This window comes from Primulina tabacum, chromosome 1 (assembly GCF_025594145.1).
Source record: "Primulina tabacum isolate GXHZ01 chromosome 1, ASM2559414v2, whole genome shotgun sequence".
Classification (NCBI taxonomy): domain Eukaryota; kingdom Viridiplantae; phylum Streptophyta; class Magnoliopsida; order Lamiales; family Gesneriaceae; genus Primulina; species Primulina tabacum.
Window position 1 is genome coordinate 48055544 of NC_134550.1, and position 21585 is coordinate 48077128.

The following is a 21585-nucleotide window of genomic DNA, read 5'->3' on the forward strand; positions in this document are numbered from 1 at the left end:
ATCATTCCCAAGTCCCGGGACATGATCCCGACCCAAGGCTCCGTACCTTGGTTATTAATGAGCCCAGGGCTCCGTACCCTGGCTCGGGGCACCACACCTCGACCATTCACAAGGCCCGAGATATGATCCCCGGTCCAAGGTTGCGCATTCTGGTTATGGAAAGAATCCAGGGTTCTGTACCTTGACTTAGGGGTTCTACACCTCGATTATTTACTAAGTACATAGATTTTTATTTTGTCCAGAAACTCAACATCCCGACTACTTATTTAGAGTGACCGGCTGATTTCCAACACTTAGAAAATTTTGTGATTTATTAGTCACAAGCAGTTCGTGATTGAATTTTTTAAGGCTAGGTTATGGAAGTTATAATGCAAGAGATATTCGGGAAAACACAAATATAAAATGAATAACATTTCATTAATAAAAGAGCACATAGGCTAAAGTTTACAATAAAGGAAGATTACAAGCCTATTCTTCTAAATCTATTTGTTCAGACCCTGGCTGCTCTTCCTCTTCAGGGTCCTCCTTCTCCTCTTCTCCATCTTTGGGGAGGGAATCTATAGCTTTATCAAGGTCAGGAAAACCTTTTCTATCCGTAGGCAGGAGCCCGGCTTCTTCAAATTGTTCTCGGCATTTGGAAAATCCGGTCTTGAAGAAAGGATAGGCACGGTCTTCCATTGCCGCCTTAAATTCTGGATATTGGAGGAAGGAGTCTTGCCACTGCTTTTTCTGATGTTCGGCAGCAGCCAGGGCATCTCTAGCAGCAATTGTCAGGTACAGTTTTTCTGTCTACCTCATTGGCCAAAGAATTAATCCTTGATTCTAAGAACGAGATAGTCCCTCGTAAAGCCTCCTCCCAGACGAGGCCCTCATTGATGTCATCTCGGGCCTTTTCCAGGTCTTCATTAGCCTCGGTCAATTGCTGAGAGATTGTGTCTATCTGCTGATTGGCCTTCTCCAGGGCGGCCTGGAGGCCGGCGACTGTTGCTTGGCGAATTGATTGAGCCCTAGAGAGTTCCCCTTGCAGTTGCTCTTGAAGCTCCTGGAAGGAACCGGCTCCGTTGTTGGCAATTGTAGCCGCCGCTGCCACCTCTTCAAAGACCGAGATTAGCAGTTGAACACCCTGTTTAGAAGGAGTTAGTAAAAAAAAGGAAGAAGAAAAGCAGAGCAGGGAGAGAGTGATCAGGAACTTACAGAGAAAACCCGGTTGCAGCCTTCAAAAAGCTTTGGGGTAGGCCAGGGAGCTCTTCAGGTGTGCCTCCTCGGCAGGAATAAGCATCTGTTTGAAGAGCTTAAGCCCGGTTGGAGTGGTTCTCTCTAGGAAGAGATTGCCCCGAGTAGCTACTTCAGCCTGAAGAAGAGGCTGCTCAGATTGAAGGGGCTCGTGGAGTGGCTAATTTTGCTGAGGAGGGGTTGATCGGGTGGTCTGAGAGTTACCTTGGTCTTCCTCTCTGTTGCTCTCTAGCATATTAGCTCCAGGCTTGTTGCAGCCTTTCGCTTTCTTTGCAGGAGAGGAACGTGGTCCTCGGAGTCTTTTTGGGAGTCAGCTCGAGACTCTCTCCTTTCCTGCTGAGTATTTGCTTGGGCAGATTCAGCCTGCTGGGCCACCTCCTCCTCAGCCAGTCTCTTCTTCTCGGCAGCTGCTCGACGAGCTTCCATTTTCTTCTCCTTGGCCGCCTTCTCGGCCGCCCGTTTTCTGTAAATGCCTCTTGCATTTCAGTATTATCTGCAGAAACAGGAGAACATAGAGTTAAAAAAGTTAAAGTGTGCAGATTGAAACTAAGTAGAGAAAGGGGAAAGCGGAAAGTTATCGGGTTGAGCGCCCGAGCCAGCCACTTCATCAATTACCGGTCAGTCGGGTCTTCAGCCCGGGCACTCAACCCATAAGCAATCCAATTCTCATCCGAGATGAGGGTGGAAGAAGAGTATTTGTGACCCTCTACCAAAGTTTGGCTTCGGAGAAAAGGGTCTTCAAATTTGTAAGATTGGGGGAGGGCAGTTGTGGGGGAAAAGTGGGAAGGAACTCGGTGGAAGCAAGTAAGAGGAATCGGGAGGTGGATGTAGAAAAATTGTCCTTTCCATCCCTTCTGGGAAGAAAGGATATCATCAAGGAACCGGACATTTAGTCGGACAGACAGGGAGAAGGCTTTATCTCCCAGTCTGCAAACGAAGAAATAATGAAGAACTAGGGGGTTAATAAGAAGATTATGCATCTTGAAAAAGACGTAGGTCGATGCCATAATCCGAAAAGAATTGAGATGAAATTGGTTTACAGGTACACCAAAGAACTTGGCGACCTCGATGTAGAAAGAGGGGACAGGAAACCGGAGACCATTTCTGAATTGGTCCCGGAAAAAAGTGGTGAAGCCAGGAGGGGGTTGTTGGCCCTATCAGAGGGGCCGGGTATCGAAATTTGGTGAGAAGAGGGGATGGAACCAAGAGTCCTGAGCTCCTCATCCGCTCCCAAGCGCAAAGTGCTGCTCATTGAAGCGAACCAGGGAACTCCTAGAGTATCAGACTGGGGTGGGGAGGAAGCTCGGGCTTTGCCCTTACCCTTGCCCTTTTTCAGTGCTCGGGAAGGGCCAGAAGAGGAAGGCTTGGATTTTTTGGTCTTTGGCTTTTTAGAACACCGGGCAGAAAGGCGTGATGGGGGAGAAGGAGGAGGTGAAGCGGAGCGGATCGCGTTGGACTCGTCACTAGGAAAGCCTCGCGCATTTGCTCCTGAGATAGAGGAGGTAGAGTTTGACATTTTTTTTTTAAGAAAATAAAGAAGGGACTTACGTGAATAGATTGGAGAGGAAGGTGCCAGTGGTTGAAGATCGCTGGAGCTGGGGAGTCACTAAGCTGCGGAGGTGGGAGAAGATTTGAGAGAATTTGAATTTTGGAAAGTGACAAATGAAGGGGTGTGCTATTATATATAGGCGAAGGAGGGAGTTAATCTCAACCGTTGATCTAAATTTGAATCGGACGGTTAGGAGGCATCTTGGAAATTGTGCAGGTAGGTGAAAGGACGTGCACGGATATCGAAGCGTCAGACTTATCTTATTCTCGGAATACGAAACGTTTCGGACCGTTGAAATTCTAGGGCATACGTCATCATGACATCAGCCCGACTGCCCGAGAATACTAAACGACAAGAATATTTAAAGTCCGGTAGACATGAGGCCCCGTCATCTTATTCAAAGTTCGGGAGACATGAGGCCCAAGCATCTTATTCAAAGTTCGGGAGACATGAGGGCCCGGCATCTTATTCAAAGTTCGGGGACACGAGGCCCTGGTATCTTATTTAAAGCCCGGGAGACTGAATCTCCTGGCACCTCATCCCATCTCTAGGATATTTGAAGCCCCCGATGCTTTTATGAATCTGGAATTGGTTATCTTTCTATTAAAGCCCAAGCATGACTGATCGGGACAGCGAGTAAGACTCTAGCCCGACTATTGAAGGGATGAGTGGTCATATCCCATTAGAGCCCTGGGTCCATGACCCGAAAATTAAATGGGTAGCCTAAATCAGAGTCAAAATGAATAGTGCTTTCCTTAGCAGCCGGACAGGGAGATGCCCGGGATATTTTCTCCCCGGGCTCTCATGCAAGACCCCGGGAACTTTCTACCGGGGTTACCTCGAGAAGCGCACCTATACTCGAGTGTATCAGTATGGGCTACCTTGTGCTTGGCAATCATTGCTGTCAGAACTACATGGGTTTGGCGTGTCAAAAAAGTAATCAAAAGAAGGGTATGGGCAGCCGCCTTACCCTACTTAGCAGATGAGCACTGAAAATTAGGTAATAATGAGATTTTCTCCTATAAATAGCAGGTATACTTCTCATTTACAGATTCTGAAATTTTGAACTCTCAAGCACTCACGTATATCACCACGTATACAGCCATTTTACTATTTTTCACCTGCTGACTTTAGCATCGGAGTGACTACACCAGACACTCCTCCGGCGTCCATTCACGTGTTCATTTCATTGCCTGCAGGTTACAGTTGAAGCCATATTACAGAGAAATAACTTCATCACAAGTTGTATTTCCTTGCTCACTTTCCTAAACACAACACTTATATCATCATCCGGTGAATTGCTCCAACTCAGCTCAACCAATTCAACCGGATAAACATCAGATTCAATGGCATTAAACTTGATATATCGAAGCTATTCTTTAAAAAAATGATGTTGTATATTAGGAGGACTGGATTCTCAACTTTTTTTAGAAGGCGTAAACGACGAACAGTTAGCAAATGCGATGGATGATCTGCTAATACATCTCAAGACGTGCACACTGGAAGAGACACCTGTCATTGCTGTTCTGCTTCTACATTTGAATCTTCTGGTGAGTATTGTAATGGATCCTAGTTCTTAACGATGAAATTGATTTAAACTGTAGTGAGTTTGATTTCAAAGTATTCGTCTTAGAAATGTCTCAAGTAAGACTATGATAAGATATTGGTTTTGGGCTTGCAGACACAACCACAAATGAGCAACATGTATAGACAGGAGGCCATCGATGGGCTTACAGTCACTCTGGGACAAAGCTTAAATGATGAAAAAGTCCAGAAGAAGTGTTCCAGAGCTCTGTTATTCCTTGGAGGCTGCTTCTCTTCATCTGGGAAACTCATGACAGAGGATCGGATACTTAGACTTGCTGGATTTCTCAATGGTCCTGACTGGGATATTGCTGATGATGAATCTTATGATATATCATTTGATGGAAGAGTTGATTCTCATATCGAAGACAGCGAAGAAGAAAAGGCGAGGGAGAAGTGGCTAGTGAATTTATGAGTTTCACTGCTTGAGGATGAGAATAAGCCATTCTTGGACACTGTATCCAAGTGTTTGAATTTAGGGAACTCGGATTTGGTCCGGGTGTGTTAGGTAACAATGGCCTGGTTGAGTTCTTCACTTGGTTCATTGGCAGATACAAAATTTCAACTCATTGTCAGATACAAAATTTCAACTCTATGCTTTCTCAGTTCTCATCTCTCCACTCAAAAAATGTATGGAACATGGGGAGCTGGTCGAGCACAAGATTATTGCTTCATTATGTCTGCTAAATTTCAGTAAATTTCCAGGTCCGCCATTTTCTTGTAGATTCCCATGTTCGATATTTGATACTTTGTTTTCGTCTATCATGATTCAGTATTGGATCCCCGAGTTATCTTCTTCTGTGGCTGCAGAATGCAGGATACTGCTGATTAAGATTGCGGAGGAGATTTACAGTTGTGTAGAAAACCTGGAAGAGATCACATGGACTGCCAAGGAACTGTGTAACATAATTTCCGGGAAGAGGAAGTAGTAGTTCTTCACTTGTGTGCCGTTTTGGGTCGTGCTTCTTTACAAAAGATACAATTTTATGAAAATTTTTAGCCGCCTCGATTAGTTCTTTTAGCATACCCCCTATTGTAATGAGTCAACATCAATGTCTCAATTGTAGTAATGAATCAACGTTTATGTTTCAAAAGAATCAACGACCATTATTGAATTTAAGGTTGAAACAAGTACAATATAGCACATTCTTGAATGGATTTATGCCAAAACTCTACCCTCTCTAACTCGGTGTTTCTTTATAAAAAGTTAAATTTACGGGTAGATTTGGATTAAATTTTCAGGATCGCCTTGGGCTGAATCAACATAAATGTCACAAAAGACTCAACCATTAATAACTTTTAAGGTTCCAACAAGTACAAACAAGCTTATCTTGAACTAATAACTCATTGCTTAGGAGAGAACGCACCAACTAAAGGACGTTTTTTATCTGAGGAAACTAAAGCAAGATTTCCTCCCTCTCCATTTGTAAACACTAAAGACTCGACTCTTACAACACAGATACATAATGCCAGAGACACAGACACAGACACGCCGCTTTCAAAACTTGTTTTTGTACCAGAATACGCCCTTGTCCTTGCTATTCTCATCTGGCTCGACATATACACATTCCGTTGCCTCCCTCCACACAGCCTTGTAAAAGGAGGTTCCGTCGAACTGATAATACTGTTTCAAGATTGGCTTTATGGCTTTTGTGGCCTCCATTGCGTGGTAATGCGGCATAGTCGAGAACAAGTGGTGAGCCACGTGCGTGTCCGTGATGTTGTGGAAAACTTTATTCAGCGCACCATAGTCTCTATCAACAGTCGCCAATGCACCCCTCAGCCAGTCCCACTCAGAAGAATCGTAATGAGGCAAGGCCGGATGAGTGTGCTGCAAAAACGTGATCAAGACTAGGAATCCATTGACGATTAGTAAAGGCAAACCATAAACACATATCAACCAAGTTAGCCCTTTCGCCAATGCTACACGATAGAGCACATATGCGGCGGCAATAACTCCAGCATCGGATAAGTAGATTTGAAGTCGCTCTCTATCGTTGTATATCGGCCCATAGGGATCGTAGTGGCATGCAAAACGACTGTAAGGCCTGCCAGACACATTGAAAGCCAAGTACAAAGGCCAACCGAGGGTGAGGGTGATAAGGAGAGTCGCAACCCGGCCTGGTGGATTGTTCAAGTATTTAGAGTACCATCCCAAATTCGACTTGGGCTTGGGTACGAAGACCTCATCACGTTCCATGGATCCTGTGTTCGAATGGTGGCGACGATGACTGTATTTCCAAGAGAAATAAGGGACCATAAGAGCCGAGTGGAGGACCAATCCAACAGTGTCATCGACCCACTGGTAATCACTAAAAGCATGGTGGCCACACTCATGAGCGATCACCCAAACTCCAGTAGTAACACACCCTTGAACGATCCAATAAACAGACCACGCAACGTAGCGCAGAGATGGTGGGAGGAGGTGGAAATATGAGGTGGCAATGTAGTAGAAGAGACACACAAAGAAGAGATCAAAAACGACATAGGAAAACGAGCGGACGAGGGATCTTTGGAAGCAGTGGGGTGGGATGGCCTTCTTCAAGTCACCAAGAGTGAAAGGAGGCTTCGAGTAAGGCATTCGTTGGAGGGTGTTGCTCTTCTTTTCTTCATTTTTGCCTGCTGGAACAGACATGCGGCCTCCGGCTCCCATTTTTTTGCACCACCCCAACTTGCTTCAAAGCACCTGCACAGACAGACATATATTAATGTATTTACACAGAAAAAGTTACTTTTTTTTTCATTTTTAAAAGGTAATTCTATCATGCGAGTACCGTCCCGTGGCTAGTGGATGCTCTAAAATATATTTTGTTCGCAAGCTGTACTTTTAAATATCTTCACTATTTTATTGGCTTTAATTTATGTGGCCATTAAAAAAATCACATTAACGATGTGTCGATCTTCACAAATAGAGATCAATTTCAAGAAAGGTTTGAAGCACATGCAACCCCTGAACTTTGAGGCAATCCATCAGGAAAATGCATACTTCACACTAATCGATGGCACCCCATCTCAAAAATACACCAAACCTACAAATTTTTTAAAGGAAAATCATCGTTTTCGTATCAGATTTCCATAAGGATTCAGCACGCAGACAAAAATTAAGCTAACTAACAATCACCATATAAACACAAGAATCCAGAGCGCACTGCGCCAACGCCAGAAAACTGTGACCCCAAAAACAAAATTAATTCTTTAGAAAGATTACAGAATATATTCCACAGATCTATCGATTACAAGCTAACGCAGACATTCACAGTGGAAAAAAACAAGAACATGAAAACGCATAATGTAGATCGAGAAAACAGAGTATACCTGAAAGATTAATTGAAAGCACTTCCGGGGGAGAAGCGCTTTCCTTTTCTGCCCAAATTTCACTGAAAAAACAGGCGCTACTTTTCTGCTAAAATTGATGATAAACAAGAATTAAACGTGGAGCAGTGGTTTCCAACAAGAAAGAGGTGTCTTAAATAAACAACCGTCTACTGAGACGACGACACACACTTCCAAATTTTACGTGGGCCCCACAAAGATCCCTCCTTTCATGCATGACTCAAACGTAACCGCATCTAATCGGGGGAGAGTCTGACGTGTCGTTAATTCATTGGTTCAGGGACACGCCACCACCGTTGTGTATTTGGGGCGTGTTTGGAATTGCCGACGAATGTGGGGACTAAAAGTAAAACGAGTTGGCTTTTTGATTGGATCCCTTTTTTATTTTTTGGCCTAACTTTAATTTTCTATGTATTATAATAATATATATTGATATGTATGGCGCACATTTTACGCATATATGATTCATTATATTTTTAATAAATGTATATTTTACGTATATATAATTCATTTATTTTATAATTTATAATAAAAATTATAATACAATAATAAATTAGATTTTTAAGTTTATATGCATAATGAGAAGACATCTTGCGAAAGAAATTAAATAATCTATGATTGATTTTGTTTGGACAAATCAAAATGCCGATATTAGTCAATTTAAGGTCACATTTTGTTCGAAAGATGTTATTATTGAATATAATTAATAAATGAATGATAAAATAATAGAAAGAAGTAAATGTAATACATAATGACGAAATAATGTTATATTTGTTATGGTTAAAAATCGACTTAGCATCCTCTCAAATTTGAATTTTGTGTGTGTTATTTTTACTATATCTACTTCTTTATTATTATTAAGGATGTTCAAATTATCTTTCATCATTCTTCGAACATATTTAATAATTAAGATACAAAAAAGTAAATAGTTCACTCAAAAACCTCTCGCTCTATCTCGTATTATGTCATTATCCTAACCATCATCTTAACACGAAATCAAAAAATTATAATTAAATTCAAATGTACACATGAGATAATTTTTAACTATATATAAATTATATATTCAATGCACATGTCTATTTCTTAAAAATATAACCAAATCACTATTTTATCCTTAATTTCATTGTAATCACCTCTTTTTAAATCTAGATTTTCAAAAAGTCGAGGATTTTATTATAAATTATTTTTATGACTCGGGTCCAACTTGGAAGTACCCTATTTCTAGTCAAATATTCTAATTTTTGGGTTTTTTTTATCGAGCAACTACCGACTTCAGTGTCAAATATTTTCCTCGAGACATGACGTCAATCACTTTACTTTGTAATATAACCCACGAAATTTATTATCTAGATCATCAAAGTGAAACGTCTGTTTAATCGTTTTCTTAAAATTTGTTAAAAAAAATTTCAAACCTCACATAGCATCGGCCGAACCATAAAATATTTTGGAACCATTTTAAAAGAAAACAACCAACTGTTTTATCAACCCAAAAACATTATTTGAAAAGTGTAGCCCATACTAAACCTCTCAAAATCTCTCAAAACATAAATAAAAAGTCGTAAAATATTTTTGACATAACTTGAAATCATAAATCATAACTAGTGCAGAAAACTAACGTCGGTCCTCGGGTTATGTGCACCTCCACTCCAGTCAAATCAACCATCAAGACCTCCATGCACATTATTATCATAATAACCTGCATCAATCACACCTAGTGAGTCTAAAGACTCAACACATCATATCCTTGATAACATGTAATACGTAATACAATTAACATACAACAGTGAAAAATATTTATACTTAAAATATCGTTTTCATGAAGATGCATAAACTAAAAACATAACATTTTCGTAAACATTTTCATGATGTATAAAACTTTAAATAAAAACGTTTTCATAATCTTATGCATAAAATTTTTCATAGACCTTTTCATAAAAACATAAACATATTCATATTCGTATCCATATTCATGTCAACATATTCATATCATCATATTCATATTCATATTCATGTTCGTGTTTGTTGAATTCAGATCGTTGATTGTGACTTTCGTGTTCATATACGTGTTGGGCGATGGATCCATCTACATGTAACCACAGTACTGGGCGGCGGGGGACACCAGCAACACTCTCACCGGTCAACTGGGCCTTATGTATTAACATATCATCGTATACATATACATATACATATCCGTATCCAAGGAAACACGATCGTCGGGCTCCCACTGGGACCATAACCCTCACAAAATTTCCAACATATCATCGTATTAGTCACAATCCCTTCACGTCCTTCAACATATGATCATCACTTAATAAAAATTATGCATATACGTATCGTTTTTATTTTTGAAACCAAGCATGCAACATATCTTTTAAATATCCATAATTAATCCATAAAAATCCATGAACATTTAAAAATCACGATTTAACATCTAAAAATTCATAAACATCCATAAACATTTTAAAATAACATTTTAACATTATAAACCTTTAAAATAAACATTTAAATCATTAACATTTAAAATAAACGTTTTGACATGAAAATCCATAAACATATAAAATTTCATAAACATTTAAAATAATCATTTTAACATGTAAAAATTCATAAACATTAAAAATAATCATATTAGCATATAAAACAGCATTCAGGACACTGCCATGACGTTTACTAATTTCTAGGTGTAAAATTATCGTTTTACCCCTGGACATAAAATTTCACGTTTTTGACATTTTCTTAATTTCATTGACTCTAACATGTCCCAAATAATTATTTAGGCTTACATGAATTTTCACATATTTTTATTTTGCCTAATTCGACGACTTTCAAATTAATCTTTAAATAAGACGTATAGATACGTTTAATCCCGAATTAAACCAAAACTTAATATAAAATTCCCAAATTAAAAAATCAGACTCATAATAATTATTTAAGCTTAAACCTAATTTTTCAAAATTTTATAAAGCTTAAAACTAGGCGTTTCAATTAACTTATTAATTAGCGTTTCGTGCGGCGATTAAATCTTGAATAAATCCAAAACTCGTTATTTTGATCCCAAAATTTAAACACAGCCTTTTTATGATTTATTCTACCCTTCCAAGTCATGAGCCACACCCGTGGACCCATGGATTTAATTTTTAGTTCTTAAATCTCGTTTTTGACCCTTAACCGAACACACCGAGCCATCTCCCAATTTACTCGAGCCACGCCCAAGCCACCTTGAGCTGAAACCTAGCCAACCCATCTAGGGACCCTCCTGACCAAGCACAGCCCATAAAACTAGCACTGGACCGACCAAAAACCTCCTGGAACTCGACCCATGTTCTGTACGTGTGTGTGAGTGTGCTTCCTTGCATGTTTAGGACTCCTAACCCAACTAGGACTCTCCCAGCCGAGCCACCACCGAGCCCACCTATCCCTAACCTTTCCTGGACCACGCACAGGCTATATCCAAACCAACCCAAGCCCCTGAACCCCGCGCATGAGTCTCCTGAATCCAGAAGCACACCTGCGCCACTTCCTTGAACCTCACGGGTTCCTCTTTTTCCTCGAGCCAGCAGCGACCCAAGCCACTCCAGACCCTGCCCCAACCATGGAACATCTCCCTGGGACCGTGACCGACCACCTAGCCCAGCCCAAACCGAGCCGCAGCCCCTGCAATTCTCGGCCACCAGAATTCACGTGTGGAGAGTCCCTTCACGCAGGGACTCTTTCAGCCAACTAAGCGCGAGCCCTAGCCCCCTAGGACTCTACCAGGCCCTCACCCATGACCCTCCTCGAGCCCCAGCCAGCCCTGGCCAAGCCCCAAGGCCCCATGCAAAGTCACCGATCCTATGCACCACAACAAGCCAAGCAACCTTCGGTGATCTATTCTTAATTAATTCATACGGTTCCAGCTTTGTATTGTTTCTAGCCTCTTGAACTTGTGTAAAACAGTCTCATATTAGTTCCTAATCATGGACAGCCCCTTAGGTACATGAATTTCATGATTTTTGGATCAACAACATTCTTTAAAAATTAACATTTGATGCATGAACGAATTTATTTGAAAGCTTTACTTGTTTTTCATGCAATACATAATAAAATAAATACTATGGTGTGATTATGAGTAAAAGAAGAATATGGCGTGCCTTTGCGTTTTAAACACATGATTTCTCGTTGACGATTGCGAAGAACGGCGACGACAACCTTGGCTTGAATTTCTCTTTGAAACTCACGAACTTTTCTACCAAATTGTGGAGTGTGTGTGCGGTGTTTTTGGAGAGATTTTGGAGTGCAAAATTCTGAAAAGTGGCGTGTGAAAAGTGTAGGGTTATGGGGTCTAATTTACATATTAAATAGTTAATTAAGTACTAACCAAGCTTAGGCCCATTAAGCATACAAGTTAGGCCCATTAGTGCTTAATTAAATATTAAAAATATTTTGTTTAATAAAGTTTGTGAATTTATTAGCCGGGTTGTCAAAACGTTCGCATTTTTGTTGAAAAACCAACACCGATAAAATTACATCCCGGCGTATAAAAATCACCTCAAAATCCCATATTTATTTATTTTTTTAAAATAAGAAAAACAGCACCCTTAATTAAAATAATTAAAAACAATTATTTAATAAAAACATTTTCTATTTTTCAGCCCTCGGTCTCCGTTCCTCGATCGCAACTCGAATAAATTTTAAAAATACATTTTAATGCAACCATGTAGAAAATATATTTTAAACATGTCAATATGCATCACATAATTAATTAATGCAATTAAAACAATTAATTAAAATACAAGATAATTTAATAATTGCATGCATGTGGTTGCGTGGACCTTTAAATTTTCGGGGTGTTACAATCTTCCCCCCTTAAATTGAATTTCATACTCGAAATTCGCTTATCCTTGATAACCCAAAGTTTAGGCTTAGTTCTAGTATCCCAAAAATCCACGCTTCCGCTGCGCTACTCTGATAAAACTTAAACTCCAAAATGTCCTTACGACTCCTCAATCCCAATTAATTTTTACCTTCTAAATCCTTATTTTCAAATCGCAACTTAAAAAAACCCAAATGACTTAGTGTTATTACTATTATAACCTCAAATTTCAATTTTTCTTACAATTCACAATATTAAAAGATGGATAACCATACTTATCGTATATTACTTTCCTTATTTTATATCAAAAATGTTCGTCAACCTATCATATTTCAATCTTAAAATCCCAAACGCATCCGTTAACACTTAGATTTTTCAAGCTTAGTATTGATTCATCCTTAAAAACCCATGATCAACATTCCTTATAACACTATAACCAAGATATCCCAAGGTTCCAAATATTCGTAAGGTCTAAATCATCGAAAACTCTTATCAATTAACCCATTCAATTATCAGCTTATTGCTAAACTAGTCCCCAAATTACGTAATAATTGCAAAACTAATTCTTAATTTCCTCAAAAATTATCCTAATTGGTCCTTAATTTCAGGAATCCTACTATTAATTCATAAATTCTCGGCATTCCTAATTCTCTTCTACATGTTTACCATAACATTAATTTTTAGTTCTTAAATCTCGTTTTTGACCCTTAACCGAACACACCGAGCCATCTCCCAATTTACTCGAGCCACGCCCAAGCCACCTTGAGCTAAAACCTAGCCAACCCATCTAGGGACCCTCTTAACCAAGCCCAGCCCGTAAAACTAGCCCTGGCCCGACCAAAAACCTCCTGGAACTCGACCCATGTTCTGTACGTGTGTGTGAGTGTGCTTCCTTGCATGTTTAGGACTCCTAACCCAACTAGGACTCTCCCAGCCGAGCCACCACCGAGCCCACCTATCCCTAACCTTCCCTGGACCACGCCCAGGCTATAGCCAGACCAACCCAAGCCCCTGAACCCCGCTCATGAGTCTCCTGAATCCAGAAGCACACCTGCACCACTTCCTTGAACCTCACGGGTTCCTCTTTTCCCTCGAGCCAGCAGCGACCCAAGCCACTCCAGACCCTGCCCCGACTGTGGACCATCTTTCTGGGACCTGACCGACCACCTAGCCTATCCCAAACCGAGCCGCAACCACTGCAATTCTCGGCCACCAGAATTCACGCGTGGAGAGTCCCTTCACGCAGGGACTCTTCCAGCCAACTAAGCGCGAGCCCTAGCCCCCTAGGACTCTACCAGGCCCTCACCCATGACCCTCCTCGAGCCCCAGCCAGCCCTGGCCAAGCCCCAAGGCCCCATGCAAAGTCACCGATCCTATGCACCACAACAAGCCAAGCAACCTTCGGTGATCTATTCTTAATTAATTCATACGGTTCCAGCTTTGTATTGTTCATGTTTGTGCGTGTTTCTAGCCTCTTAAACTCGTGTAAAACAATCTCATATTACTTTCTAATTATGGCAGCCCCTTAGGTACATGAATTTCATGATTTTTGGATCAACAACAGTGCTTTAAAAATTAACCTTTGATGCATGAACGAATTTATTTGAAAGCTTTACTTGTTTTTCATGCAATACATAATAAAATAAATACTATGGTGTGATTATGAGTAAATGGATAATATGGCGTGCCTTTGCGTTTTAAACGCACAATTTCTCGTTGACGATTGCGAAGAACGGCGACGACAACCTTGGCTTGAATTCCTCTTTGAAACCTTGGCTTGAATTCCTCTTTGAAACTCACGAAATTTTCTACCAAATTGTGGAGGGTGTGTGCCGTGTTTTTGGAGAGATTTTGGAGTGCAAAATTCTGAAAAGTGGCGTGTGAAAAGTGCAGGGTTATGGGGTCTAATTTACATATTAAATAGTTAATTAAGTATTAACCAAGCTTAGGCTCATTAAGCATACAAGTTAGGCCCATTAGTGCTTAATTAAATATTAAAAATATTTTGTTTAATAAAGTTTGTGAATTTATTAGCCGGGTTGCCAAAACGTTCGCATTTTTGTTGAAAAAACCAACATTGATAAAATTACATCCCGGCGTATAAAAATCACCTCAAAACCAATATTTATTTTTTTAAAAAATAAGAAAAAACATCACCCTTAATTAAAATAATTAAAAACAGTTATTTAATAAAAATATTTTCTATTTTTCAGCCATCGGTCTCCGTTCCTCGATCGCAACTCGAATAACCTTTAAAAATACATTTTAATGCAACTATGTAGAAAATTTATTTTAAACATGTCAATATGCACCACATAATTAATTGATGTAATTAAAACAATTAATTAAAATACAAGAGAATTTAATAATTGCATGCATGTGGTTCGCGTGAACATTTAAATTTTCGCGGCGTTACATCAAGTATTAGCCGATTACTCGAGACCCTGATCTTATCTAGTCGGGTAATATAAATTTTTTTTTTTGGCTACATGGAGCTGGAAAAAAACTATGCTTGATCGAGCTTGAACTCTATTTTTAAACTTTTAACGAGCCAAACTCCATTTTCACTATTTTTACTCCAAACAGAGCTGTTGAGGTCTCTTCGAAAACGATAACCAAACGAAGCCTATAAGCTTTCATCTATTAGCAATAAAACGTCATTTATTTTCTATGCGGTATCATTTATATGTAGGAAGAAAAAAGAAAACAATTAAAATGTTTTTAGATATAGTTTTTATTTTAAATATTTTTCAATTTTTACGTATAATTTTCAAATATTTTATTAATTAAAACTGTTAAAACACTTAAAATAAAATTGTCATAAATAAAAGACAGTGCGGGTGGGCGGTTGTTTGATTACGAGAATAAATAAAAATTATGTATGACGGTGGAATGACGGAAAAGGGCTTGCATGTGGCTGGAAGAGGTCAAAAGATTTGGCCGCAGCACGGTTCGTCCGAGTACTCTACAGGATTTAGATGATCTAGATCTAGTCACATTTGTGATTTAAAAAAAAATAATAGAACAATAGATCTACACATGCGCACTTCCCCACAGGGTGAAATATTCCCCGGAGCACGGAGTGCACAAGTGGGTGCCAAAAGGACAAATGGCAAAGATGTTTCCGCACGTGACTCTGGACCCCCACGCCTCGAATTTCGTGAACCATTTAGGGATTTTTTTTATTTTACTGTTTTAAAACATTACGAAATTTTTGCCGACTTGGATTGAATACAATTAAATATATGTATGTGGTTGGAAATCCTTTAAAAAGTGCGGATAAAATTAATAAACATGTATTTTTCAATTTAATTAAATTAATTTTTTTAGATAACTTTATAGAACAACTTACAAATTTTTTAAAAGAAAATAAAAAATAAAAGAAACCAAGATCCAATAAAAATAAAATACAAAAAGAAAAACAATTATGTCAAAATCAAAATTTTTATCTATAAAAAATATTATACTCTTCGAAACATCTCACTGCAGAGTACGCAACTTGAAACTATTTTTTCAGGGATTATATTACAAAGACATTAAATTGGGCCGTATTTCATTTAACGTAATTAAGTTGAGTGGGATGTGATTGAATTAAATAATTATTAAATAATTTTAATTTTGATTGATCAATTTTATTAGTGAAATTATGATTAATGGACGGATTATGATTTTGTCATATATTTATAATAAATAATATCATTTTTAGTTTGAAATATAAAATTGAGATTAATTTTTTAATTGAAGAATTTAAATCATTATAAATTTACATGTAATTTATTTAAATTCACCAAATTATTGGATATTAACATTATTAATTTTTATATTTTCTAGAAATAAGAATTAATAAATTGAGTAAAAAAAATTTGCATGAACAAGGATAAAATCAAATGAAAAGTAAAAAATATTAATATAATTTTCTTTAGTTGAAAAAAATATATGTAAAAATGATTATTTAAATACATTTTTCTATCTGTAATAAATCATCAACTTTTAAAATCTAAAGTAGATAAATATATATTAATATTCTTATCGATTACCAGTTAGTTGTGCTAACTAATTTAGATTTTAAAATCTAAAATCTAAATTAGATAAGAATATTAATAGATTTCCACGTTTTTTTTTTCGTTTCTTAAGAGTGTGATTAGATGATAATATAGACTAAATTAAATACGCCCTTTCCCTTAAAAAGATGCCCCGCCAGAATTAAAAGTTAAAACACAACCGTGTAGAAACATCTACTTCGAAAGGAAAACAAAATACTACAAAGTAGCATAATATTACAATTTCTGTAATTTCCAAACAAATAATTTTTTGATCAAAATTGGTGGATCATTCAAAAAGAGAAATTAAAGTTTACCCTTTCCCCTCCTCTTCCTCTTCTTCGACTTTTTATTACCTACCTTAGTCTCCTCCGCAGATATCTCCACCAGCTGCTTCTGTTTCTTGCTCCTCCGTATCGGGGTAGCTGCCTTCAGGGGACTGTCCTCTTCCTCTGCATCGTCCCTAATCGGACCATCTTCATCAGAACTGAGAATAAAATCCTCGACGATATCTTCATCCATGGCTGCGTCGTTCAATGGTTCATCATTCTTCCTCTTAACATGTTTCTGACGCTTATTCCTAGCAACCAAATAATTCGATTAAGATAAGCACTGCACAATGGAAGCTGACAAGCAGTTTGGCTAAGCTCACATCAGCAGATCAGTTCAATCTCTAGCACATATAAGCCAGGCTCCAATACTCGTTTACACATGAATTTACTTGTACTTTCCTTAAACTAGTCATATGAACACATGCAGAACAATTTTGCCATGTACAACAAAAAACTTGATCTCAAGTATTAGATCTCGACCAGTGAGATATTTCGTCGAGTTCAACTAAAATCATACAACCCATTATACCCCCGACATAGAGATAAAAGGAGAGTACTTGGACTGGGGCTCAGGTGGCAAAAGATCAGCGCCGCCTTCATCATCAGAATCATCTTCTCCATCATCCTCTGCTATCCCGTTTCCAAATTTTGAAGAACGGTCTCCAACAAGCACGCTAGATAAAAGACATCATTTTGTAAAAATCTAGAGAGTTCCAAATTCAGTACGATTATATCAACTAAATGACACATTTTACCTACCTGGATTCCTTCAAAGAGTCATTTCTTTCCTTTGCTCTCTGGCGTAGAGTGGCAACATACTGAGACAGGGGGCTAGTCCCTGAGTTCTTCTCATCCTAGCGTACAGGGGAAAAAAATCAATCAGTATACAATATACGAAACAGTCAATTAGATTCTATTAATATATCAAATATGCAGAGTGGTAGATTGTTGAGAAGAGGATAAAACTGCCATAGATTTCCTGACCTCAAGGAAAGATTCAACCGCAATTTCATTTGGCGATAATGATGATGTTGTCCGCTTCTTGTTTATAAAATCACAGTTCGCCTCAACCTACGGCATTGGGTAACAGATTAATAGAGTCAACATAAAAACACTGCATCAAAGACGAAATGCTCTGTCAAGCTTTTCAAGAAATCTTATTTTTTTGACATAATGCAGACTTAAAATTAGCAGACACAATCATAATGATCGTATCATAAACCTGACGAATGAGGTGCCTCATTTCCCGACGAAATCTCTCAACCTTCGTGGATTTACAAAAGCTGCGTAACCGAATGCTAGGAATAAAAGAAAACTCCAAAAAAGCAATCGAGTAACTCCACTGAGCAAGATGTTCGGTGAGCTCCTCAACCACAGAAAAAACACAAGCCTCCTGAAAAGCTCGTGTAGATAGGGTGGCTTTGCTTACCTGTTAACAGACCATTTTAAATTCATGTTAAAGGAAATAAGACACCTGGAAGCATGGGTGAGAACCCTATCGATGGTACCTTCAGAATAGAAGAAAAATCAATGGCTTTGCCCACTCCTCCTGTAGGTGGCCTACGCAATTCTTTGATTTCTAACATGTCCAACAAAAGCAGAGAAACAGGGATGAAAGTACTGGTTGAGGCACTGATTCGGTTGAGCATTCTCACACAACGCAATCTGAGGGGTAAATAACAAGCAGATGGAAGTAAACGAGCAGCCCCCGTAATAATCTGAGTCAATGGATAAGCAAGGGGGATCAAATCAGCTTCCGAGCTATATGCACAAATGACACCAGTCCATAGCTCCAGGCAATTAATAAACTTCCACTGATAAACCTTTCTGAATGCGTCCTGTGATGGGAAAGTATAAATTGTATGAAAATGAAGAGTTGAAATTATATTATTAACCTAAATGTAGGCAACGTGATCCCAATGAAACACAAACAAACTCAGATTAATAGCAACAATCATCAGCAGATGAATATGCAAGACCACACCTTCTTAGTCGTTTTACCAGAAGGTGCTTCTTTCCCCTTCTCTTTTTTGGAACGAGAAGGTGCATCCTTCCCCTTCTTTTTATTAGTGTTCTTTTTGGTGGAACCAGAAAGAGCTTCCTTCAAAATCATTGCTAATTGCCGGATGTAAGCAAAGGCAAGTTGGTAAGCAGATGAAATATCCACCCGAAGAAGTTCAATAAAACAATTGCCGAGAAATTGAATGTGCTGCAATTTTGCTGGATTGACATTATGGCAATTCAAGACATAGGATTTGTACATTCCTCTGATGCACTCATCTAGGTAGTCAGAACCAAGTCGTATGCAAGAGTCTCTTAAGAATAAAAAGGAAACAACTGGCAGAGCACCGCTTTCTGTACCCCAGAAATGAAGAGCGACCTGAAAATGTTACAGTTTCTGCCTAAAATATGATATTACTGTGCTCAGGAAAAACAATTAAATCAAATTATTAGAGCTAAATCTCTGCCATCAACTCTAATTGAAATAACAAAATATCTGGCATCTCACATCAGCCCCAATTGTGCTTGCAGTTAAATAAAAATTCTACTGAAATCCATGACTAAATGCTGCATTGCAGAACACACAGACAATCAGCAAAATTAATGATACTCTGTCTGATTTTTTCGAGATAATACAGAGTATCAGATCATACAGAAAGAACACAAGCACAAGTTTATGTGTTTCACTGTGATGGCCCCAGACACAGCCGTGAGGAAGTAGGACTGTAGGAGCAACTAGTTGACGACAATGAGGTCTAAACCGATTGAAATCGGTTTCTAATCTCTTTCTGACACCTTCTCTTTTACAGTTACCTTATGATCATCATTTTGTGCATTTTTCTGGCACATTATGGTATTTATACACATTTTTTTTAAAAAAAAACTGTAACTATGAAGCACTCTATCATCAAAGACTGAGAAGTATGTATTGACAAACAAACATGTGGAAAAGCGTACCTTAATATACTTCCTCGAGAGAGCAGGAAAAGCGGCCAAAAATAAAGAGGAGTATCTAAGACGCTTTAGCATGAATGCTATCATTTCATTGTCAGTCATTTGATTCAAAACATGCAGAGAATTCCCAAGATACGACTTCACCAAATGATTGTAGTTCTTCCAGCGTCTTGTATTCATCAAATCCACAACCATCTCCTTTTTCCCACCAGAAGATGGTAATTTCAACAGCTCCCGAAGGATTCCATCCATTTCATTTAAAACAAAAAGCATTACTTTCATTAAAAACAGCACTAGACATCATACTAAAGTTTGTTGTTGGGTCATCACCACCATCATCACCATAATGGCAAGCAGAACGAAAAGCTCTCAAAAGCGAGCGAACTGCCCCTAGCTTTGGTCCATCATGAACTGCATTACACCAAGAATCAACCATTGCACTAGTTATCACCTTTTTAGAAGGCTCTTCTTTCTTCTCAAGTTTATCATCCTCATGTTCAACATGATCAACGGCAGTTTCTTCTTCCTCTGCATCCGTTTGGGCATCATCCTAAAATATGGGGACAAGTTGTAGTGATCTGTAGAATACAATATTTAATTACAAACTATAGGCACACAAAATTGGCTGACTCACATCAATGTCCTTATCATCAAATTCCAAGAGATCCTTGTCATGTTCTTTCAAGAATTCATAGAAGTCTGGGTCCTGCAGATATGCACCACAGAAAATATAACACCCTAATCATCAAAACATATAAGTCGTCAAATATTATAAACTAGCGACCGAAATGTTAAACCATGGGAGAGTTGCTTTACATAGTATCCTAGAAGAGACTATAAATATGACATAAAAGATCTAAAATGTTCCGTAAATTCAAGGTAAAAGACATAAAAATTGAATCGTTACTCTTGGATGGGTAGCTAGAAAACTAGTGAGTGTGAGAAATTCTAAAATTTGAACTTTTGATATATTGCAGGAAGATACTGCTGCTCGTCGCTTCTGTTCTGATTCAAACATCTAAGGTTATGGCCAATTGAATTTGGTGGTAAAGAAGTGAACGGAAACCAAAACTGAAAAAAAATATTAAGAAAATTAACAATGGGAAAATACCTTTTCGGGAAGCTTCCGTAGCGTCCCAACATGTTCTTCAGCTTCTTTCTTCCCCATCACCTCCTGATTCCTCAATCCACTGACCTCTTTCAGTTTGTTGGATGCGCAGCCCAAATATGATTAACAATGCAGTTAAATAAAGAATGACAATTCTCGAACCAAATCTTTTTCAAGTATTTGGCAAGACGGGATTTTTAAACGAAGAACAGCGGGTTGCGTTTCTGAATCGCAATATGAAAGGTGGGAAAAAATTAAGACCTGTATGGAGGCGGCGGAGGACGAGCGGCGGCGGACAGATGAGTTGGAGAGGTGGCCGTTCTGGGTTTTAAGTGGTCGAGGGTTTTGCAGAATGAGCGAACTGTGTGAAAGGAAGGGGAAACGAGGAAAACTGGAGTCAGGGAAGTGTTTATTTAGAAAAAGGAGTGAACGTAAATTTACATTTTTATCCTTTATTTTAAATTTGTTTAAAAATTAATTTTTCATTTAGTATTTAAATTTTTATTTTAATTTTATATATAATAAAATTTTTAATGTAATTAAATAAAAAAAGCTTACATCAATCCTCTTTCCCGACTCAACTCAACCCTGGTTTCATTTCT

General features: G+C 38.5%; 3 protein-coding genes and 1 long non-coding RNA gene across 4 annotated transcripts; 2 read left to right on the plus strand and 2 right to left on the minus strand.

Annotated features, from left to right (window-relative positions):
* The first annotated feature begins 3705 nt into the window (after positions 1-3705).
* On the plus strand, positions 3706-4928 carry LOC142545436 (putative E3 ubiquitin-protein ligase LIN-2). Its single transcript, XM_075652625.1, has 2 exons — positions 3706-4332; positions 4464-4928. The coding sequence occupies exons 1-2, from the start codon at positions 4246-4248 to the stop codon at positions 4779-4781; spliced, it is 405 nt and encodes a 134-aa protein (XP_075508740.1). The 5' UTR covers positions 3706-4245; the 3' UTR covers positions 4782-4928.
* A 10-nt stretch (positions 4929-4938) lies between these two features.
* LOC142545446 (uncharacterized) lies at positions 4939-5888 on the plus strand. The gene is made up of 2 exons (XR_012820275.1): positions 4939-5071; positions 5177-5888. It is a non-coding gene; the product is annotated as an uncharacterized LOC142545446 (long non-coding RNA).
* On the minus strand, positions 5636-7916 carry LOC142545427 (delta(12)-acyl-lipid-desaturase-like). The gene is made up of 2 exons (XM_075652618.1): positions 7682-7916; positions 5636-7052 (listed from the first exon to the last, which is right to left on the minus strand). Exon 2 carries the CDS (start codon positions 7017-7019, stop codon positions 5865-5867), a length of 1155 nt encoding a protein of 384 aa, XP_075508733.1. The 5' UTR covers positions 7020-7052; positions 7682-7916; the 3' UTR covers positions 5636-5864.
* Positions 7917-16707: 8791 nt separating this feature from the next.
* LOC142545450 (nucleolar complex-associated protein 2-like) lies at positions 16708-21360 on the minus strand. The gene is given in 12 exon segments (XM_075652646.1): positions 16708-17168; positions 17478-17594; positions 17680-17774; positions 17905-17991; positions 18143-18349; positions 18429-18758; positions 18905-19300; positions 19879-20154; positions 20156-20425; positions 20510-20581; positions 20987-21049; positions 21245-21360. Coding segments are annotated over 11 exon segments (2181 nt in total). The 5' UTR covers positions 21044-21049; positions 21245-21360; the 3' UTR covers positions 16708-16894.
* Between the last annotated feature and the right edge of the window lie 225 nt (positions 21361-21585).

Coding starts and splice junctions, on each gene's coding strand:
- LOC142545427 (XM_075652618.1), bottom strand. CDS start 7,019: ATGGGAGCCGGAGGCCGCATGTCTGTTCCAGCAGGCAAAAATGAAGAA.
- LOC142545436 (XM_075652625.1), top strand. CDS start 4,246: ATGGATGATCTGCTAATACATCTCAAGACGTGCACACTGGAAGAGACA. Junction 4,333..4,463: donor TTCTACATTTGAATCTTCTG/GTGAGTATTGTA, acceptor TTGGGCTTGCAG/ACACAACCACAAATGAGCAA.